The sequence below is a fragment of the Drosophila melanogaster genome, chromosome 3R (genome assembly GCF_000001215.4).
Source record: "Drosophila melanogaster chromosome 3R".
Classification (NCBI taxonomy): domain Eukaryota; kingdom Metazoa; phylum Arthropoda; class Insecta; order Diptera; family Drosophilidae; genus Drosophila; species Drosophila melanogaster.
Genome location: NT_033777.3, coordinates 28,907,359 through 28,927,129, shown reverse-complemented (window position 1 = coordinate 28,927,129; position 19,771 = coordinate 28,907,359). Strand labels below are relative to the sequence as shown.

Sequence of the window (19,771 nt, the reverse complement as noted above, 5' to 3'; positions counted from 1 at the left end):
TCCTTTGATCGCGTGTTCCTATATAGAACTTAAACTTATAGAAATCACATACTTTTAGTACCACCGGATATCATCAACGAAGAGTCATCCGCCGATCTGGCCGTCCAGGAGGGCGAGGATGCCACGCTCACCTGCAAAGCCACGGGAAATCCCCAGCCAAGGGTCACTTGGCGCAGGGAGGACGGCGAAATGATACTCATTCGCAAGCCAGGCAGTAGGGAGCTCATGAAAGGTACAAACATGCCCTGAAATCCTTTGATTCCTAATTCATTACCCTTTTCCAGTGGAGTCCTATAATGGATCCTCGCTCAGGCTGCTCCGCCTGGAGAGGCGTCAGATGGGCGCCTACTTGTGTATAGCATCCAACGATGTTCCACCTGCCGTCAGCAAACGAGTCTCGCTGAGTGTGCAATGTGAGTTATCAAATATTAACTCGATGAATAGAATATTAGGCTTCAAGTACAAGTGCACCCTATGCCTTTACCGAAAATTAGGACTTATCATTTTCAATTACATATAGCTTGTCAGCTGACTAAGAATCAGTCACTTTCAATCCTACTTAACATTTGCTAAAAGTATTGAAACGCCACAATTCTGTAATCAAAGTTTCAGCACTTAAAGTAGCCACTTTAAAAATCCGTCTGCTGAAAATTTAAACAATTTCATGAGAATAAGAACAATAAGCGAATTTATCTGCGCGATATTCTGCAATCAATGAAATCCGACCGCCCACTCACTCACTCACTCACCATTCCACTTCACAGTTGCTCCCATGGTGAGGGCCCCCAGCCAGCTCCTGGGCACGCCCTTGGGATCCGATGTGCAGCTGGAATGCCAGGTGGAGGCCTCGCCGTCGCCCGTCTCCTACTGGCTGAAGGGGGCGCGGACGTCCAACGGATTCGCCAGCGTCTCCACGGCCAGCCTGGAGTCCGGCTCGCCGGGTCCCGAAATGCTGCTCGACGGGTAAGTTGAGGGAATTCCGGACGGCAGACATCAGTGATACATATCCATCTCGAAAACCATTCCATTCCCTTGCTCTCCATCCATGCCGACCCATATCCAATGCAGGCCCAAGTACGGGATAACGGAGCGCCGCGATGGCTATCGGGGCGTCATGCTGCTGGTGGTGCGTTCCTTCTCGCCCTCCGATGTGGGCACCTATCACTGCGTCAGCACAAACTCGCTGGGCCGTGCCGAGGGCACATTGCGGTTATACGGTGCGTATACGCAATCTCTACTCCACCATCTCCCGCCATCACAGGGTTTAATTTGTTTTGTTTGTCCCTGTTGTTTTTTTTTTTCTCGATGCCTGTGGTTCTGTGTTGCAGAAATCAAGCTTCATCCGGGCGCCTCCGCCAGCAACGATGATCATCTGAATTACATCGGAGGTGAGTCCCACGTATATGGAAGGATAAATCTTTCGTGTGGAGTTATTTAAAATGAAAATATTAAAAAAAATACAAAAGCAAGCGATTTTTAACTCTTTTCTGTATAATCTGAACTATTTTTTTGCTTTTATCGCCACAGGTCTCGAGGAGGCTGCTCGGAATGCGGGCAGGAGCAACCGGACGACGTGGCAGCCCCTGCTCGCCATGCTGATGCTTCTGTGGATGAGGCTGAGTCTGAGAACCGGGGGAGCGTGATATCAAAACTGAGAGAAGAAGAGCCGGCAATCAAGTATTCCTACAGATTCCCTCGGACACCGACATCGACATCTCTTTCTCTCTTGCCTGCGTTCTTGTTGTTCGTTTCCGTTTCCGGTTCCGTGGTCCCATCTCCAATGTATTGGACCCCAGCCGCCCACGCACGCATACATATTGCCGGAGGCGCCTCCCGCTGCCTCAAATATCATTTGCATACGTATCAGGAAACGCGTTGTTCCCACCCGCTCGAAACCCTCAAAGCCCTTGCCAAACTCCCACTCCCTGCTCCCTAATGAAAGTAAGGATGATATCAAAAGTGGACAATTGAATGCCAAGCCCTACCATTTCTCCCCAGCCCCAAATAATGTTACATTGCATATAAATTAAATATGAATACTATAAAATAGTGCATAAAATTTATTATCATAATATAAATAACGACAAAATTATTGAATAAATTATCGCAAAAGTGGATAAAAACCGAATGGAAAACTGAATTTTCTTTACTTCCGACACGACTTCCTGCGCCACTGGCCTGACCCACTGATCCACTTTTTGGCCACTGTTTTCCGGATGGTGAACGGTAAGTAGAAGAGAGAAGAATCGATGGGCTGCTTTAACGACTTACCCCATTGATTTCCAAGGAGCACCGGGCAGGTGGCCTGCAAGCTTCGGGTATCACAATTGCCGGAGTTGTCAGTATTATGCCAAACCAAGGCCGATCCCCGACGGGGCTTAAAGCCAAAGCCCAGATCCGGAAAAGAGGCATAGCCACCCATTTGAACATCACTGAGCTGGGAAACAGAAATTTATACAGTTTAAATACACATATTATTTTGCTTTCCTGGGGCTTATAAACATCAGCAGCATTCGCTCTGATTTTTTGTCTAACACTTCTTTTGATAATCTGCTAAATTTAAAGATAAATACTTACATAAAACATCGCAGATGCCGAGCGGTATTCTTTTGGGTAGTATCCAATAAACTCCTAGAAAACCAAACCTGCTTTGTAAATCAAATGGAATACATTAGATACCAAACTCACTTTGGGCTGCTCGCAGTCCAAGTGGATGAAATCCTGACCTCCAATGCCATAGTTAGAAACGGTCAGTGGTTCGCTTTCCTCCAAATCGAATCCTGTAATATCCTCAATCCTTTGGTGTATTCGTCTCACATGATCAGAGGCATTTGTGTCCACTTTGGCCTCTACACTGGAACTATCTTTTTTCCTGTGCTCTAACCTAGAATCCGTGAGATGTAACAAGTCCTTCTGCTCTGCTGGTGAGATAGCATCATGAAAAAGCCCAACGAAGGGTTCAATGTTGAGCTGCTCCAGTTTAACAGGGGCCATTCGGAGAAACGGGGAACCATCTCTTAAGTAACGACAACGGAGGTAGGATTTGCTGGGAAGGAGGTTTTTGCCTCGGCAGTTGTCCACATGCACAAACATGTGGGCTAGTTTATCCTTCAAGTGTTTGGCCAGATCAGTGTTATCCTCCTTGGAGGCCCACCCTATAGAATCCCTAAATGCAGCCTGACTGGCTGGTAAATCATCTGGAAAAAGTGACAAGTATATTGGTCATATTCAGATTAGGTCTACTTTTACTTACGCATAGCGAGCAAAGTTAGACCTAATTTCTCGTAGATTTGAGAGCGTCCTGTTTGAAGTAGTCTATTTACAGGATCCAATTTCTCTTCATACTGATCGATGGCGACTTTAAACCATTTGCATGCCAGTTTGCCCTTATCAACATTCTCTAGATGAGTGGCCACAGCAAGGCAATCTGCAGCACTCATTCTGGAGCTATTGAGAGATTAAAATTAAGAAATAAAACTGTCCAAGGTATTATAGAAACCCACTTGTACTGTTTCCCATGTAGTTTTCCATTAGCCATTTCGCTTTCATCCATACCGTAAACGCCCTGAAACCGCAACATACCAGTTACAGCAGTTTCAAGTTCTACGTCAGAAATACTACTCAGATCATAATCAATAAATTTTTGAAACGGTCCTGCAATCCAATCTTCAAAACCAATCTTTTATGAAATGGATATATAACTACTACTTGCCCGGTTTGAACTCCTCACGAGCTAATTCCAGCAACTTGGGAACATCCGTATACGTGCGTCGCATGAGCGGAAAACTTATCAACGGATTAGCCACATAGGACGTAGGATCAGCGGGTCCCAGCGCCCTCCTGGTCATCCACTCCTCCTGGAAACTATTATATATCGATGCTTACAATTGTTGCTAATAAGTTAAACAAATCACCTACGTCCGCATTGTGTTCACTTTGTGTTGCAATTCCATCGCATACTGACGCATATATCCAATTAGTTCGTCCTCAATTTGCAGCAGAGATGCCATTTCGCGGGTTGATGTGGCATAGTATTGTGTTTCGATTGCAGTCGTGACTCCGAGAAGGAAAATCGACCAACATAGGTTCATGATGATAACTGAATGTGAACTAATCTGAGAGCATTTTTGTGCTTATTTAAAACCATGAAATTTTCATTTGTTCAGGTAATACACATATGATGAGATGACATGGACACGACTGTCCGCAAGCAAGGCCTAAAAGTATACAGCTCTTTCGGACATGCAAGGCAATATTTATCTACATTTGAATTGCGCTAAAGTCTGACAAGAAGTTTCCATTACTACCGTCATACCGTCATTACCGTATTAATTTAAAACAGGTTAAATTCTTTTTTATTTAAGATTTATTTCACTTTTTAATAACTTGACAATATTGGTTTTTATCTTATATGCTGGTTGATCGGGTTAAATTGCAAATAATGTAATTTATAATTAATATTTATGTAATATTAAACTAACTCACAATCATTTGAATTAAGTATGTATAAGTATATTCAATTATACTTTGTGTGTAGCAATGTGTAAATGGGTTGATCTTTCGATATTCGGTTGTAAACGAAAACGAACAAAACAGGCCGGCAACGGTTCTACACATTTGAAAACGTATTCTAAGAGAGATGACTCTGGGGCTGCTACTGAATTTACACAAAATGCGCTGCGATCGCTGAAGTGTACACATGGTGGCATAACAATTGCTCTTTACATTTACAATAATCCGTACATTCGTGGGCGGTGTACATAATGGCTTGCATTAGCTTTCAGTTCACGCTCTCGAAATGGTGCATTAATTACAAATTAGTCGGCTCCCGGTTCAGTGACAGGTGTAGACATGGGGATGCATTCCAACTAGCGCTTAAGCGACTTTCTTATTTTACAACTACATTTGTATATTCCAATTATCGGTTTGCAGTCGGTTCAATTAGTCTCCTCCACCTTGGGGTGTGCACAATGCAAGACATTTACAATTAGGTTCTGGTGTCGGGAAGACGCACCGCACTTTCAATAATATACACGATTTGGTTATCATTACAGAACAAACACTGTTGGCGGGTATGGTACAATGCACAAGCGCAGCATGGCGCTACACAGCTCTAAATATAATGCACAGCAACATGTGCTCGAAGTATTTGGAAACAAAGGATCAAAAGGGATCAATGGATTTTTGTATAATAAACATCTATACAAGTCAAGTTCAAAAATTTAAAATAAGACTTTTGCTCTTAAAATAGGGTTCGTCGTAAAGTTGCTGGTCTACTCTACGAGTCGGGTGCAAGACGTTGCTGGACGACTGCCTTGAGTGTATGTTTGCATGAGTGAGTACTTAATTAGCGCTGTCTGTCAACAATAACCAAATCGCTGTAATTCTCATCTGGAGAGGCTATGCGATCGTTCGCGGCTGCTGCTGCCCGACGAAAGGGGCTGCTTGTTGCTGACCTCACCTACTCGATGGTGTGGTGGCAGCCTATCAAAGAACGGATGATGCAGGGCCTCACCTGAAACAAAGCAAAAATAGATATATTTAGCATTGGAATCAACCAACAAGTGGGCGGCAGTTTACCTAACGTGATGCGTGACGACGGCTCGTACTCCAGCATCTTCTTGATCAGACTGAAGAGCTCACAGTGGTCCTCGCTGTCGCTCAGCTGGCACAGGAACAACGGCTTGCAGTGATCACGGACGTAGCGACCCGCACTGGACTTCTCATCCCAATCTAACTTACCATGATAGAAGTACTTTGTTTTGGTTTTGCTATAAAGAGTATGATTGCTACACGTTAAACGATTTCGGTGAAGGGAACTGCGCCTTTGGAAATAAAAGCATGAGCTGCATTGTATTACCGTGCCATGCGATATGGTATTTGTCCCAAGATTCGCTCCATCATGGCCAAGTGTTCGCGATTGTCGTGCGTTTGGAAGAGCGTGATTCCCAGATACAGTTCGAACAAGATGCACCTGTAGGCGAAATTTCGTCGATCATTTAATATATGCGCATATTTGCAATGCCAAGCCGTTTCTTACCCAATGGACCAAACGTCACACGGCTGTGACCACCCCAGCTCCAGTATGACCTCTGGCGCGCGGTAATGTCGCGTCGAGACAATTGTGCTGTGGTGCTCGTGGTCGAAGGTGGCCGACCCGAAGTCGATTAGGCGAACGTCCGTATTCTTGACGCGGCGCACCTCGCGGTTCTGTAAAATACAATAGTATAAGGATATTTGCATATTTTTAGCTGCTTGTCTCTACTTACAATCTTATGATTATAGTGAGAAGTATAATCCGAGTCGACGAAGAGTATGTTCTCCGGCTTGAGATCTGTGTGCGTTAAACGATTGTCATGTAGAAATTTCACAGAGTAGCATAATTGATAGGCCATATGGCGCACTTGGTCCAGCGGGTATGGCTCATAGTTGTTCTCTCGCTGTAAAAAAAAAAAACGATTAAAGTATTAATCGTCCATTTCTGTTTCAGTAATCCACTCACCAAAAAATCGAAAACACTGAGCCCCAACATTTCAAAAACTATACACATGTGTCCATGATAATCAAACCAGTCAATCATTTTGACGCACAAACTGAAGGAGCAAGAAAGATAATAAGAATTAGATTAGATGAAAGAGCAAGTTGCATATTTAGAAACTTACTGATCACAATGCGGATCCTTTTGGGCAATCTTTTCCAAAGCATTTATTTCCAGCTTGGCAGCTTCGCGGTACTTTTCCACGTTCTTAATAATCTTTAAAGCCATGCAGTAATCACTAAAACGATAAAAGGGCGGTTAAAGTACTTAATATTTTATTTCTTGTATGGAAATTCTTACCGCTCCATATCTTTGACCTTGACCACACGTCCAAAAGTTCCCTCGCCCAGTGTGGCCATGATCTTATCTGAAATTCGGGGAAAGGATAGCGAGTTGTAGTAGGATTTCGGACAAGTCCATAAATAGTGTTAAAAAGTTAGCTGTCTGGTTGATTTTCTTGTTCTAAAGCTAAACCTGTAGCTGTAGCTAAGTATTTGATGGGGGCTGGGCAAAATACTAATTTGAACTAAGCTGAGTGTGTACGGAAAGGGTTTGTAATTTCAATATTATTCGTTAATTATGCGACAAGTTCGTGTTCGGTTTGTGTGTGAAAACTTCCCAGTTGAATTTTGTTGCCGGTAAAAGTTAATCTTAGAGCCATCAAAGACATATTCGGAAGTTCAAAATATTTTCGCGAAAGTGACGAAAATTGTGTGAAAATTTTCAATTGTTGCTTTGTCCTTCTATCTTTCTTTTTTGTTTAATCTTCTTAATTTCCCGATTGCACGCGACGCGGTTTGGTCTTGCTGTGAGATAATTAAGAAATAATAATGAAAACTTGGAAATATTTTAAACGAAAATAGAGTTACAAGAAGAGGAGAGAAAGGTGTGACTGGTGGGGTGGCTTTTGCCTATCATTATTTTTTCTTTCTTTTTCAAGTATTTATGTGTTTTTCAAAAGAGTTTTCTGATTGTTTTCTAAACATAAGTATGGAAAAATAAAAAACCAAAAATTGTCACGAACATCTGTGATGGAGAATGTCTCCGGTGTGGTAAATTAAGTGACCATCAGCATCATCTTGAATGACGGGCTTTGCTGTCTGTTCGGTTCGATCGAATCGGATTGGAGCGGAGCGACGACGTTGCAGTGGTTGCCGTTGGCGTTGCCGATGTCGCAGGGGTTGGGGGTGGTGGTGGTGTTTTGCGGTGTGTGGCGACGATTGCGATTGCGTTTCGTTGCGGGTGGTGCATTCGATCCGTTGAAAGAAGGTGGTTTGCAGGCGAGCGAAACGGCGAGCGGAGAATTTGCGAGCGAGAAGTTGGGGGCGTTGGGTGGTTGTCGATGGCAGTTTACAGACGTACACATAAGGTGCGTGTGTGCGTGTGTGGTAAAGTATGTAATTTGAAAGAGAGAAAAAGAAACAAAAAAGAAAGAGAAAAAAGAAACAAAAATATATATATCCAGGGGTTTGATCGGATCCACGGGTTGTTGGTCATCAGGTCAAAGCAATCAAAAGCGCACCATCCAAACGACGAACGATCCGGATCCCACGTTGGCACCAAAGCAATCGCATTCCGTTTAAAATTCAGCCGCAGATAGCCCGTAAACCAACCAACATCATCATCATCATCATTTCATCATCCCCATCAAGTTGTGTATGTACATCATCATCATCAACCCATCATCATCATTGTGATTTTCATCATCATATTCAGAAAAAACACGAGAAAAATACGTTTCGTTTGTTCGATAAGAAAATTAGTTCGGACAAATTTTTGAAATTTGTGTTTACAAAAATGGTTAATATCAAAACATGTACAAACAATATCAAATATAATGGCAAATAGGTATATATCGAAAATGGTATATATATATTTATATAAATAGGAAATGCATCAATAGCTGTGCTCTTGTTTCTTGGGCAATGAAAAAACAACAAACCATCGAATGCTTGCTGCTTAGTAATAACATTAATAGCTGTTTGGCAATATATTGTAAATGTTAAATGGTAAAAGAACAAATAAGGTTGTTTTCTATTCGTTGTAAAAGTCGAGGTAAAGGGATTCTTACGTTTTTTATCCCAGTTTCAAAATCACATGCAAAAGAATCAGGCAGGATCAACATTGTATAAGTAAGATAACATGGATTACAATCCGCATTGCTGTTAGCTTTTTCTGTAGTAGGTCGATTGTCTAGGAGAAAGTTTAGGATATAAGGCCTTGTGATTTGGGGGGGGGGGGGGATGGTTCGGGATCGGGGATCAGGGTCAATGGACAATTGCAGTTGCAGTTAGAAGAGGCGGCGGCAACAAAGCTCAAGCTGCTAATGAATCACCCATCCGCCAGGATGGTCGTGATGGCTTATTGCTTACAAAGGTCGAGAGTGTCTTTGGAATGCGAGACCTGTTGAACAGGGCCGACGAGGTGGCGCTCTTGGCCAGCTGGTAGTGATCGTGCTGCAGGTAGGAGGACGACTGCTGGTACTGCTGCTGGTAGGCATCCAGTTGGGATCGCTGCGGATACAACGAGCTGCCTCCCAGGGCATTGGATCGCCTACTACTCCCGCTGTATGAGTCATGGAGGTAGCTCGATCCGGAGCCCGTTCCCGATCCCAATGGCTTGTAGCGATCGAACTCGCTCAGCACCGCGGCGGTACGTGAGCTGGCGCCCTGATACCGCTGCTGCTGACGCCGAGCATCTGCTGCCGCAAGGCGCGCCCCAATGCCACCGAAGGCTAGTGCCCCGGAGCTGGAGGAGTGCATTAGCTGGCTGCTAGGCTTGTACTTGGCGAGGTCATTGTTGTTGCGATCTGAGTGGGGCAGAAAGCGGCTCTTGTTGGTGGTGCCGGAGGAGAGTGCCGTCGCTGTTGCCGTTGTGTGGTTAGAAAGAGCAGAAGTGCTAGTGGATGAGGTGGTGGCTGTATTTGAGGGGGTGGTGGTGGAGATGGAGGAGCTGGTGGTGGTGGTGCCATTTACAGACGGGAACGATGTCTGTGGGGTTGTGTCTGCTGTGTGGGTTAGTTGCACACCGGGCGCAGCCGAATCCGTCTCGGTTTCTGTTTCCGCCTCATCGGATGAGCTACTGCCCGAGGTGCTCTCGGAGGAGCCACTGCAATCGCTACCGTCTCTAGTTACTTTTTTGCTGCGCGACTTCTTCTTGGGCGCCTCCTGTGGCGTTGCCAGTGTGGCTGCAGTTGCTGATGATGTTGCAGCAGCAGTTGATGCCGCAATTGCAGCTGCTGCGGCTGCCTCCTTGGCCTTTTTGGCCTCCTGCTCGAGAGCAGCTGCCTCGGCTTCTGCTGCCGCTACTGCCGCTTCAGTCTTCTTGGCCTCCTCAGCCGCTTCCTCTATGCGCTTGACGCGATCCCTAAGCTCACGGCGTTTGCGCATGCGCTCCTCGAACTTTTTCGCCTCCAGGAACTGATTGTCCTCTCGGAGCAGCATCAGAATGGCTGCATTGTCCTCCGAAGACCGATCGTCGGCAAGAATTTCACGCTCTTCAGCGGTCAGTTCTTCTGGGGGCTGCTCCTTACGTCGATGAGCAAAGCGATTCCGTGAGTTCAATGGTCGATCCTCGGCGGGTCCAGCTGCATTTCGACCGCTGTCTTGGATCTCAGCAGCCAGTAGACTTTCAACGGTTTTGGTTCTTCCATACGCTCTTGTGGAGCGAGGAGAGAGCGCTTCTTCTTCGCCACCTCTTCGGCCGTAGCGACTTGAAGGATATCCTGATGCTCCTCCTAGGCGTAGGGCGTCGTGATAGTCGTATCGCTGACCATAGTCCACTGGGTAGTTCTCGTCGAGCAGTCGATTGCCGCTGGTCAGATAGCCGCTGTCATTGGACTCGGCCATATACCTTTGCCTCTGCGCTCGAGTTCGGTATGGAGTGCGCTCCTTGCGATCCGAAGCATTAAAGGAGCTGGAGGACAACTTAGATTTCGCCAGCTGATGGGCAGTGGCCGAGCGGAGCAATCCGCCACTACCACTGGCACCATAGTCATCCGGCTCCAGGGTCTTGTCGCGATCCTCTTCATGGCGCCGCCTGCCAGCCGCTCGTTCCAAGATATCAGAGTATTTGTTCTCCAGCCGGGAAATGGCCGACTGCTTGCCTCCTGAGGAAAGCGCTGAGGTGGTGGGCGTTCTGTCTTTGTCCAAGAGCAGATCTCTTCGCTGAGGAATCATACGATTCAGGGGGATTGGGATTAAGATTCAGTTTCGGATTCACAGATTTAATGGAGAAGGAAAGTGCTCAAGAGCTGCGCTCGTGTGAAACCAACGGTGACGGGCGTAAAACTCTTTACTCTACGCTCCACGAAAGAAGAAGGCCCAGAAACCGAAACCCAAACCCAGACCTAGACTTAGACCCATTTAAATGGCCTTTTCGGCAATGACTAATTATGGGGTGTGCTTGGGCCTTTTCATTTCGCACAATTTCACTAACATTAGAGCCACTCTATCCGGATTTGGCTTTCTCCATGTATTTTCGGATTTTCAGAGAGGTGGGCTGAGGAGATACCCTTTATTTTTATTTAGAATGCCTAGCAGAATCTAAACAAAAAAGTCCACGGCGCGACGACCTTCAAAGTTTATATATAAAGCGGCAGAAAATCGTGAATAGCTTTATACACATCTGCAGCGTACAGAGAGATACTAATACAAATATAACGGAATAGAGAAAAGCGACGAGATGTTGGAATCGAAAATAAATTCGACAACGTAAACGCACACGGCAAGAATGAAGCTGAAGATATAGAATGAGCATATAGAAGCGCTATAAAACGCGCCCGTGTGGGCCCCTAATATAATATCTGCACATATATCTTCTGTGTAGGAAGAAACTTTCTATAGCCGTCTATGTGGCAATAGGGGTAGCAATAGTTGGTGCAATACTGTTTGGCCAAACACGCATATACTATACACTATAACGCTTTAATTGCGCATATTTCCTCATTTCCTGACCGCCAGTCAGACATGTCACACATTTAGGGCAAGTGACTTGCTGACTCACGGGCGACAGGTGAGATGATTTCTTTCGCTTTTTCCAAAATTAAATACCCCGACTGTGAGTCATGGGATCGCTTTTGGGATCTCGGTCTGGGTCTTGGGTCTTGAAAGTGGTCTACACCGTTGGTTTCCACACCGCTCGCTTTTGATTCACTTATGGGTTTCGAAGATACTAACATCGTCTAGGTCGCGGTCACGCCTGCCGCCTCCCACTCCTCTAATTAATGGCTTGTAGTAGCCGCCCACGGGACTCAGGTGGGTGCGCAGTCTGTCCAGGGCGTTGGCTGTGGTGGAGCTCTTCTGGTAGCGACCCATCAGGGCAGCGGTACTGGTGCTCCCGCTGCTGCTGGGATGGTAGCCCAGTCCTGTGGTGCTGCCGAGTCCTCCGCTCGCATAGTAGCGTCTGTGGCGATCTGCCATTTCGCGTTCCTTGTCCTGTTGCCGATCCCGTTCTCGTTCCTTGTCCCGTTCTCGTTCCCGTTCCCTATCGCCGTCCGGATGTCTCCGGCTGGCCGAGGATTTGTCCGAGCTGCGGCGACGTTTGCTCTGCTTCTGGGCCTGGCTACTGGATCCACCTTTTCCCTTATTATTGTTATTATTGCTGTCATTCGTTGGGGTCGAGTCTTTGTGATCCTCGGCTATTGCTGCCGCACTTAAAAGAGAAGCCCAACAAAACAATGAGTTCTGGTGAGGATATATTCGGTTCTTCTTTGTCGGTCTGGATGCGTTGATCCACGCGGTTCGCGACGAACGACGGACGGGACGCGCTGCCACGACACGGACCAAAATTTAACTGAGGAAAACTGGGGAAAATTTTTCGGAAAATTCGTGCGACGACGAAAGAAAGAGGCGGCAGATGCGAAGAACGAAGTAGATGAAGGAAATAATGATGCGGCGGCGGCGGTGGCGGTGTCGGCGGTAGCCAGAAAATATTGAGGAATCGTTTTTATTTTTGTGAAAAGTGTGAAAATATTGCGCACTTGCCAGAGCGAGAGGTCGCTACCGCGTGCGAGCGAGAGCGGGCGAACACCCAAATAACATATGTAGACGAGTGGGTGGATTGGATAGTAGATTGGATGCGATCCGCTTCGAATGGGGATGCTTCTTTTGTCCGCCAGCTGGGCACGCTTCATCGAAATGCATTTCGCTTTGTAAGCCGTAGCAGTGTAATTACATTTCCGTCAGTTTAGCAGCAAAACATGGGAAATGATCGAAAGTCTTCGCAGAAAAAGCCTTGAACTCTCGCCGACAAAACAACCAGTCAACAAGAAGAACAATAAAATTGCTGCTGGTCGAGCGCGGAAAGAAATAAAAAGAACAAAGCGAAACATTTACGTTTTATTTTAAACATGCCCGCACATATAAATAATAAAGGGGCAATTGCAGTTAAACAAAGAGCAGCGAAAAAGAGAGATTCGCTTCATACTTTATAATCATGCGTAATGAGGAAGAATTTGCCAGACATCCACAGTTTGGACTTGAGTATTTATTTGGTATTCCCCGAAGACAGCTGAAGAGAGATTTGAGGAATTTCAGAATCTGCTGAAGAGAACCACTCGGATTCTTCACTCGCAGAATTCGGACAGCTGTGAAAGCTCGAGGGAAACTCAAGCTTTTTTGTGCAACCAACAGTTTTTGGCAGAAATATTGAACTTTAACAAAAGTTAGACTGCGTAAATCATTATATCTAACATTTCGAGGTTTTTATGGACATGCTGGAAGATAGCAAAAAATCAGATTTCCACTCTCAGCCAAATCTTGGCCCACTCTCGTAAATTTCACTTTCAAATTATTGATCAACGAGCATTTATTGGCTCTTTAGACTGACAATTAGGGGTATCCAGTGCATATCACACTGATTTAAGAGCTCCGTTAAGCTCTGTTTGATTTATGACTGGCAATAACACGTGATAAATCAAATTTCAACTCGTATCTTTTCAATGGCAATTATTCACGATTTATGGCAGCAAGATTTTCACACTTTTCGAGATCGTCGCACTACTGGAAGTTCAGATGCGAGTTCAAAGCGATTTAAAACGCACTCGCACTTGGGACCGTTTACATAATTGGCCTTCTTTGCGATGGCCAAAAGGCGGTGGGAAATGCAATATACAAAACGAAACGATCCGATGCGATGCGAATAAAATGATCCGATCGCGAGATACTTTCGACCGCGGCGGAATGACGCGCTGCAACTAAACTCGCAATTACGCGCTGACCACTCTGCTTAAATCAGCGCCAGCGGCACAGAGAATACATTTTCATTTCACTCGCAGTGAAAATAGAGGGAAAGGAAAGCAATGAGCATTGCGCGTTTTGACCGAGTTTTTCGCTTGACGAAAGGCGACGAAAGTAAAAAAAAAAGGCACGCAAAATTAAAAATAAATTATAAATCTTTTGCTTCATTTCCTTTGCATCGATTACCAATTGCGTTGCTGCTGCTGCTGCTGCAGTTGTTGTTTGTTATCAGGTCGTTCGCTTGGATTGCGTCGGAATCGCTGCAGCAGACTGTTGCAGCTCTCGGAGAGCAGCTGCGTTACGCTGGCGGCGGTGGCGCTTCGCATGTACCGCCGCTGCGGACGCTGCTGCTGCTGCTGCTGTTGTACCGCTTCGGCGTCAGCTGTTTTCCCATTTTCGGCAACCGTCGTCGCTGGCAATATCTTTTCGCTTTTTTCGCGATGAAAACGATTCAGAAATGTGGCCATTCCTTAGTTTTTTCGGATGTCGGATATCCTCCTCGCCGCGGCAGATTTCGCGTGGGTCTCGCCCGCGATGACGATGACGACAATCGGCTAATACTTAACGCCTCTTAGGGGCTTGGTTGCGGTTGTTGGGTGGGTGGGCCGCCGTCTGAATTTTTGGCCGATACGGATCGTGCTCCTCCGACTTGGTCTATTTCATTAATTGTACTGATTTCTGGTATTTGTTGGGAGCATGATTTTGTTGTAGACGAATAAAATAGAAAAGTATTGTACACGTTCTCGGAGTGGCAATATATGTACGTAGAGATCTAGTATAGACAGAGCGTATTTATGTGTAAAAATAATTGAAATTGTAAGAGATTCGGCAGCTTCGACGGAAATAGACACACACAACAGAGACAAGAGACGCTGGTCGCCCCCGCCACTGCGACAATTTCGACGTGGACTCGAGGTTCCATCAAAACTGCACTTTAGATGCATCCATTTCCATTCACTTCACGCACTTAGAGCCATCCAATGTTACGAGCTCCGCTTCCAATTTCCCAGACAGTTTTCACAGCGCGTTTCCTTCACCGACCGCCGATTGCCTGAGCATTGGTCGAAACAAACAAACCGAAATCAGCGCAACATGAACGAAAGCGCACGCCACAAATACTAATTATAAAGATTGAAAATATCGGCGATGTCGAGAACACCGAGCACGGAGCACCATCCGTAAGATCCGCGGGAGAGCTGCTGAGCTGAGTGTGCGCCTCTTCTTCCCGTTGCTATTATTATTTGCTGCGACCGAAAGAAGCCAAAAACTAAAGGCTAAGGAGTCTGCAGATCAAGTACGAAAATATACTAGGGTATATTGAACCATATTCATGTTGCTCTGGAAGCAAAACACTATTTAAGCATAAGGGTTCAAAGATGCGAAAAATGTTATATCAATGTAAAAGGGAAGGTTGGGTGATGATCATGAGGTTTTGATTGGAAAGGGGTATCTTGTAGTCGAGTCAGTCGTCGCATCGATCAGTCATTTTTGTCGGAGAGCGCGAGAGCAGGTCGTGAGTATTACATATTTTTAGAAATTCGATTCTGCTGAACGCGCTCCGTGTTGTTTAGTGTTTTTTAATTATTAAAACAATTACATCGGAATCGCAATTCGGCCATAAAATTGTTAAAGATCAACGCATAAAATTCATGTAGGCAGTTAGCAAATATGCAAAAGATTTTTTAAGCGCTGAAATCGTGTAAACAAACATAAATTAAGCTGTCAGCCACTATTAATAGAGCTGAGGAAAATTGACATTGAATTTTCCCGCAGTCTTTGCTCGATTGTGCAATGTTGTCGATGTCGACAAGTGCAAGAGCCTGCCAAGAGGCCAAGAGATCGGTGTAGACGCCAAGGGGACCGATATTCTAAGGTTGGAGGTAAGCAATAAGTGCCTCTGCTCTTGGGAACGCTTCACACTTGAAACGCCACCAAGAGTACAGGAAGTACAAACTTGGGGGCCAACCAACAGAAATTAGCAAAGCGAGGGAAAGTACAGAAACCGGGGGGGAAAACACATCGTCGGCGGCCTTTTGGAGCCCAGCGATGAGTCAGCCAGCTATTTTGGGGCAAACTTTCTTTGGAAGCGGCAGCGTGTTGTTAGTGGGCATTTTTGGTTCAAACACATGTGCAGCACGAAAACAAGACAGAAATAAATTGGAGGAATAGAATCTACCTCGATGAAGTGCAGCCCCAATGCGGACTTGGACATTTCATTCTGCTGCTGTTGATGTGGTTGGTGTTGCTGGCCCGAGTGATTGAATATGACAGAATTGCTTTGTTGTAGCTGGGACTGCTGCTGCTGCTGTTGCTGTTGCGGTTGTTGCGGTTGCTTGTTCGATGACGATGACGCCGGCGACGCGTAAAACAATTGCGTATTTGTATTTGGATCGTATTGAAGCCCAGCAGCACCGCCACCGCCTCCTCCAGCGGAAGCATTCTGAAACTGCGTATGCGGATGCTGTTGCTGCTGCTGGTACTTGACCGGCTGCATCTGATTCGGCTTGGGATAGGCATACGGATCAAAGGTCTGCAGCGGCTTGCGCTCGGGCTGCTTGGGCATATTATAGTAATTCCTACTCATCATGCCCACCCCAAAGCTGGAATGCTGATGTTGTTGCTGCTGGGGGTGTTGCTGCTGTTGCTGCAGATGCTGCTGCTGCTGATGTTGCTGGTGGAACTGCAGGGCCGTCGGCCTTTGGGCGGAGCTGAAGGAGGCCGAGTGCGTCAGTGGGGCACCTGTGCGGGGATAGCCTATCTTGGATTGCTGCTGGGGCGCCTGGTATCCATACATCTGGGGCATCATGCCGGGTGGCTGCTGCTGCATCGGCTGGCCAAACTTGTTCTCCTTGTTGGTGTTCTTCTGCAGAAACATGGCCAGTCCCGATTTGGGCGCCTGCTTGGGCACATGAGACGAGGAGTATGATTGCTGCAGCTTGTGTGGCAGATGCTGCTGTTGCTGGTGGGCAGGCATGTGTTGCTGCTGCATGAAGGGATCACTCGCTCCGTTCATGGCGGAACATGCAAAGCTATTCCAGTTGAGGAAGGGTCGCTTGTGCTGCGGATACTGCTGCTGTTCCTGATGTTGCTGCTGTTGCTGTTGGTGATGTTGTTGCTGCTGATGTTGCAGCAATCGCTGATAGCCGCCCATGGGTAGCTGAGAGGTAGAGTTAGATTTGCCTATGGGATAGCAGATCCTTTGTTGCTGCTGCTGTTGCTGCAGCAACGGCTTCTGCGGATCGTACAGCTGAACTGGCACGGGGATCTGAGATTCACCTATGTACTTGCTGCTGCTGCTGCTGCTGCTGCTCGTGGGGCCTTCGAGTGCAGTCTTCGGGTCTTTGTGCTCGCCCGTCAGCGAATGCGACATGATTGCATTATTATTGCTGTTACTAGTGCTGTTGTTGTTGCTGCTGGTCTTCAACTTTAGCATGTCGTTCAAGCATTTTTCTAGCTTGTTGTCAACATCTTTCTGGCGCTTTGTGGCCGCTGATGACGATGACGATGTTGGCACCTCCAAATTGGCAGCCACCATCGCCGGTGTTCCGCCACTTTGTTGCTGCTGATCGCTTGTTGTTGCAGCTCCTGTTGGGGTCGGCGTTGCTGTAGCGGCTGTGGTTGTTGCTGTGGTGGGGGCAATATGGAACGATGAGGTGAACTTGGAGAGCTGCGGCAGGTGGGTGGTGCAACAGTTGGTCACCGTAAAGCTGCTTGTGCTTAACGTGCTATTGCTCTTCTCCGATTTTCGTTCCAGAGATGCGGAATCACCAGGTCCGGATTCCTCAATTGGCGCCACTTGCTGCGGTTTCTGAAGTGGCTGGTGATGTTGCTGCTGAGGATTGTTAGCTTCTTGAGGTCGGCGAAAGAAGGCAGCGGCACAACGCGGTGAGGGGACACAGGAACTGCTGGAGCTCTTTAGGACACCACTTGGTTTGCCCACCGTCGGTGCAGCTATGGCAGGAAGTGGAGCTGGAGCTTTCAGTGGTTCCTTTGGTGGAGGTTCCTTTCGCGGTTGGGTCATGAGTATTGCAGAGTTTGATGTGCTCCTGCTCAAAGATGGTAGATTCTTCATGTAGCTGGGTATATGAGTTCGACTAGAAGTTCGCAGCAATGGAGCTCCCATGGGTTGACCACCACCCGGCACATGCGTCATGGACATGCTCTTTGGAAGCACCTGTTGCTGCTGTGCTGGAAATTGCTGCTTCACAGGCACTCTACTCACAAAATTCGATCCTGCCAACGGCGATTGCTCGTTGCAGATCAACTTATAGAGATCGTCCTTGGTCACCGCCTGACGCACCTTGAGATCCAGGTGCGACAAAGATGCATTTTTCTGCAGTTTGTGGGGCTGATTTTGGGGCACCTGTGACTGCTGAGGTCGCTGCAGCTCCTTCTGAGCGGCCTCCGCAACTGTGGGATCAAATATAGCCAATTTTTTGGCAGTCTTTGCATCCACCTTAAAGGGTTGTCCTGCATCGCCCAACTGGGCACCGCAGATCTTCTCGTAGTTCCAAAAGGTTCGCTTAGGTGTTTGCCGCTTCTGAGAACTGGTTAGATTTTCGCTCCAGAATTCGTTCATCAACTGTTTGTTAAGGGACAGATTGGAGCCACTTTGCAGGCCATTCTTGGTGGGCAGCGGACGCATTGAATTAGGTGCACTTATAGGCATATTAGAACTTGAAATGCTGCGCTGCAGCTTGGGTTCGCCTGCAGCCTGGGAAAATATCGAAGGATAGGCCAAACGCGGAGCAGCTCCACGACTGCTGGGATTCTGGGCGAAGTTAATTGAAGAAGACTTTGATAAGCCGGAGGAGATCGCAGGCACTCCTGGTCCTACTGCCTTCGTGACCGATTGCTGCGAATTGGACTTGGCCAGCGGCTGCTGCTGACGCTTGATCTTGTCATAGAGATCCTCGCACTCCTGGAACTCCTGGTGCAGCTTCCTGTCCAGTTCGCTGTAGTCAGGCAGACTCTTAAGATACTTGTTCATCATCTCAATCTCGGCATCGTAGAAGTTTGCATCCATTTTTGCGCTGTTTGTGGCTGCCGCGGATTTCTCCTCTAGCTCCTGCTGCTGTTGCAGCAACTTGTCCAAACTGATTTCGTTCGAGGTGGATGGAGGTGGAGCAGCAGTCACAGCAACAGGTCTACTGGCATTCTTAGGAGCTCGACATGGTACTGGCGGTGGTGGAGATGATGAAGGTGAACTACAGGAGGACAGCGATATACTAGAAGCCGGGCTGGAGGCAATGGTGGCCATTAACCGGGAAGGCAACGCTGCTCCAGAGGCACTGCTGATTGTTCCAGTTGCCGCGTTGTAAGCCAAAGGGTGATGTTTCCGCGGTAGTGGAGGAGTGGACTTTGGACTCGACGGCAGCAGAGGTGGACGACTCTTCCGGATTGCTAGTGGCGACGATATGGGAGAACGCACCGCACACTTGCTCTCCGGGATGCTGGATGATAGCACAGAGGCGAACTGCGGGGAGACCACCTGAAAGAACTGCTGGCCACTGGCCGGCGGCGGCGTAGGTTTCTGCATAGCTGGCTGGGATTCCTCTTTTGTTCTTAGGCTTGGCGATGGGGCTGCGGAGGAGGATACCGCTGAGGGCACTGTATTTGCTGGCTTGCCGGCATCTTCACTCATCTATAGGAAACAATCGCGCACTGCGAACCGTTTTGGGTTCTATGAATAAAAGATCCGATTTCAACTGAATCCGTTGATTCAGCTTGTTTTGCAATCAGTTTTCAATCAAAACCCGTTCATTCAGCCTTTATCGCGGTTTTGTGTGTTATGTGTGTGTGCGTTTATTTATGGTATTGTTATATCTTACACAATCAAACCATTGCACTTCCTTATTTTACAACCCATAACTATTCCCAAGTGTATTAACGTGTTCCTACCATCGAGGTAAATTCTATAAAACAGATTTCGAACAAAGCACAAGAGGAAGGAGACACCAAACACCAGACGAACTACAGACACCACAAGGCGATC

At 46.8% G+C, this 19,771-nt stretch overlaps 3 protein-coding genes across 17 annotated transcripts in view; 1 reads left to right on the top strand and 2 right to left on the bottom strand.

Annotated features, from left to right (window-relative positions):
• DIP-gamma (Dpr-interacting protein gamma) overlaps positions 1-2,126 on the top strand; it is a 45,369-nt gene extending 43,243 nt beyond the window's left edge. The window contains exons 6-11 of the mRNA NM_143392.3: positions 59-232; positions 285-413; positions 765-963; positions 1,069-1,217; positions 1,329-1,388; positions 1,528-2,126. Of these exons, the coding sequence (NP_651649.1) occupies positions 59-232; positions 285-413; positions 765-963; positions 1,069-1,217; positions 1,329-1,388; positions 1,528-1,643 (827 nt within the window). The 3' untranslated portion in view covers positions 1,644-2,126. The remainder of the gene's footprint in view (positions 1-58; positions 233-284; positions 414-764; positions 964-1,068; positions 1,218-1,328; positions 1,389-1,527) is intronic.
• CG11828 (uncharacterized protein) lies at positions 2,044-4,086 on the bottom strand. Its single transcript, NM_143391.4, has 8 exons — positions 3,919-4,086; positions 3,713-3,864; positions 3,504-3,654; positions 3,254-3,447; positions 2,689-3,197; positions 2,578-2,631; positions 2,272-2,437; positions 2,044-2,205 (listed from the first exon to the last, which is right to left on the bottom strand). The coding sequence occupies exons 1-8, from the start codon at positions 4,008-4,010 to the stop codon at positions 2,147-2,149; spliced, it is 1,377 nt and encodes a 458-aa protein (NP_651648.5). The 5' UTR covers positions 4,011-4,086; the 3' UTR covers positions 2,044-2,146.
• Positions 4,087-4,357: 271 nt separating this feature from the next.
• Doa (Darkener of apricot) overlaps positions 4,358-19,771 on the bottom strand; it is a gene marked incomplete at its 5' end in the record, with an annotated part of 34,700 nt that continues 19,286 nt past the window's right edge. For 6 of the 15 annotated variants that reach the window (NM_001014680.4, NM_001144648.3, NM_001043299.3 and 3 more), the window contains 9 exons: positions 4,358-5,515; positions 5,581-5,771; positions 5,861-5,974; positions 6,041-6,210; positions 6,270-6,440; positions 6,503-6,593; positions 6,663-6,776; positions 6,839-6,905; positions 7,563-7,638. In NM_001014680.4, the coding sequence (NP_001014680.1) occupies positions 5,388-5,515; positions 5,581-5,771; positions 5,861-5,974; positions 6,041-6,210; positions 6,270-6,440; positions 6,503-6,593; positions 6,663-6,776; positions 6,839-6,905; positions 7,563-7,638 (1,122 nt within the window). In that variant the 3' untranslated portion in view covers positions 4,358-5,387. Of the gene's footprint in view, positions 5,516-5,580; positions 5,790-5,860; positions 5,975-6,040; positions 6,211-6,269; positions 6,441-6,502; positions 6,594-6,662; positions 6,777-6,838; positions 6,906-7,562; positions 7,639-8,910; positions 10,705-11,715; positions 12,191-13,962; positions 14,244-15,952; positions 19,441-19,771 lie in introns of those variants that run through there. The other 9 variants (NM_001043300.3, NM_001144649.2, NM_001144650.1 and 6 more) reach the window with 7 other exon arrangements.

Coding starts and splice junctions, on each gene's coding strand:
- CG11828 (NM_143391.4), bottom strand. CDS start 4,010: ATGGCATCTCTGCTGCAAATTGAGGACGAACTAATTGGATATATGCGT. Junction 3,865..3,918: donor AAAGTGAACACAATGCGGAC/GTAGGTGATTTG, acceptor GATATATAATAG/TTTCCAGGAGGAGTGGATGA. Junction 3,655..3,712: donor TCGTGAGGAGTTCAAACCGG/GCAAGTAGTAGT, acceptor ATTGGATTGCAG/GACCGTTTCAAAAATTTATT.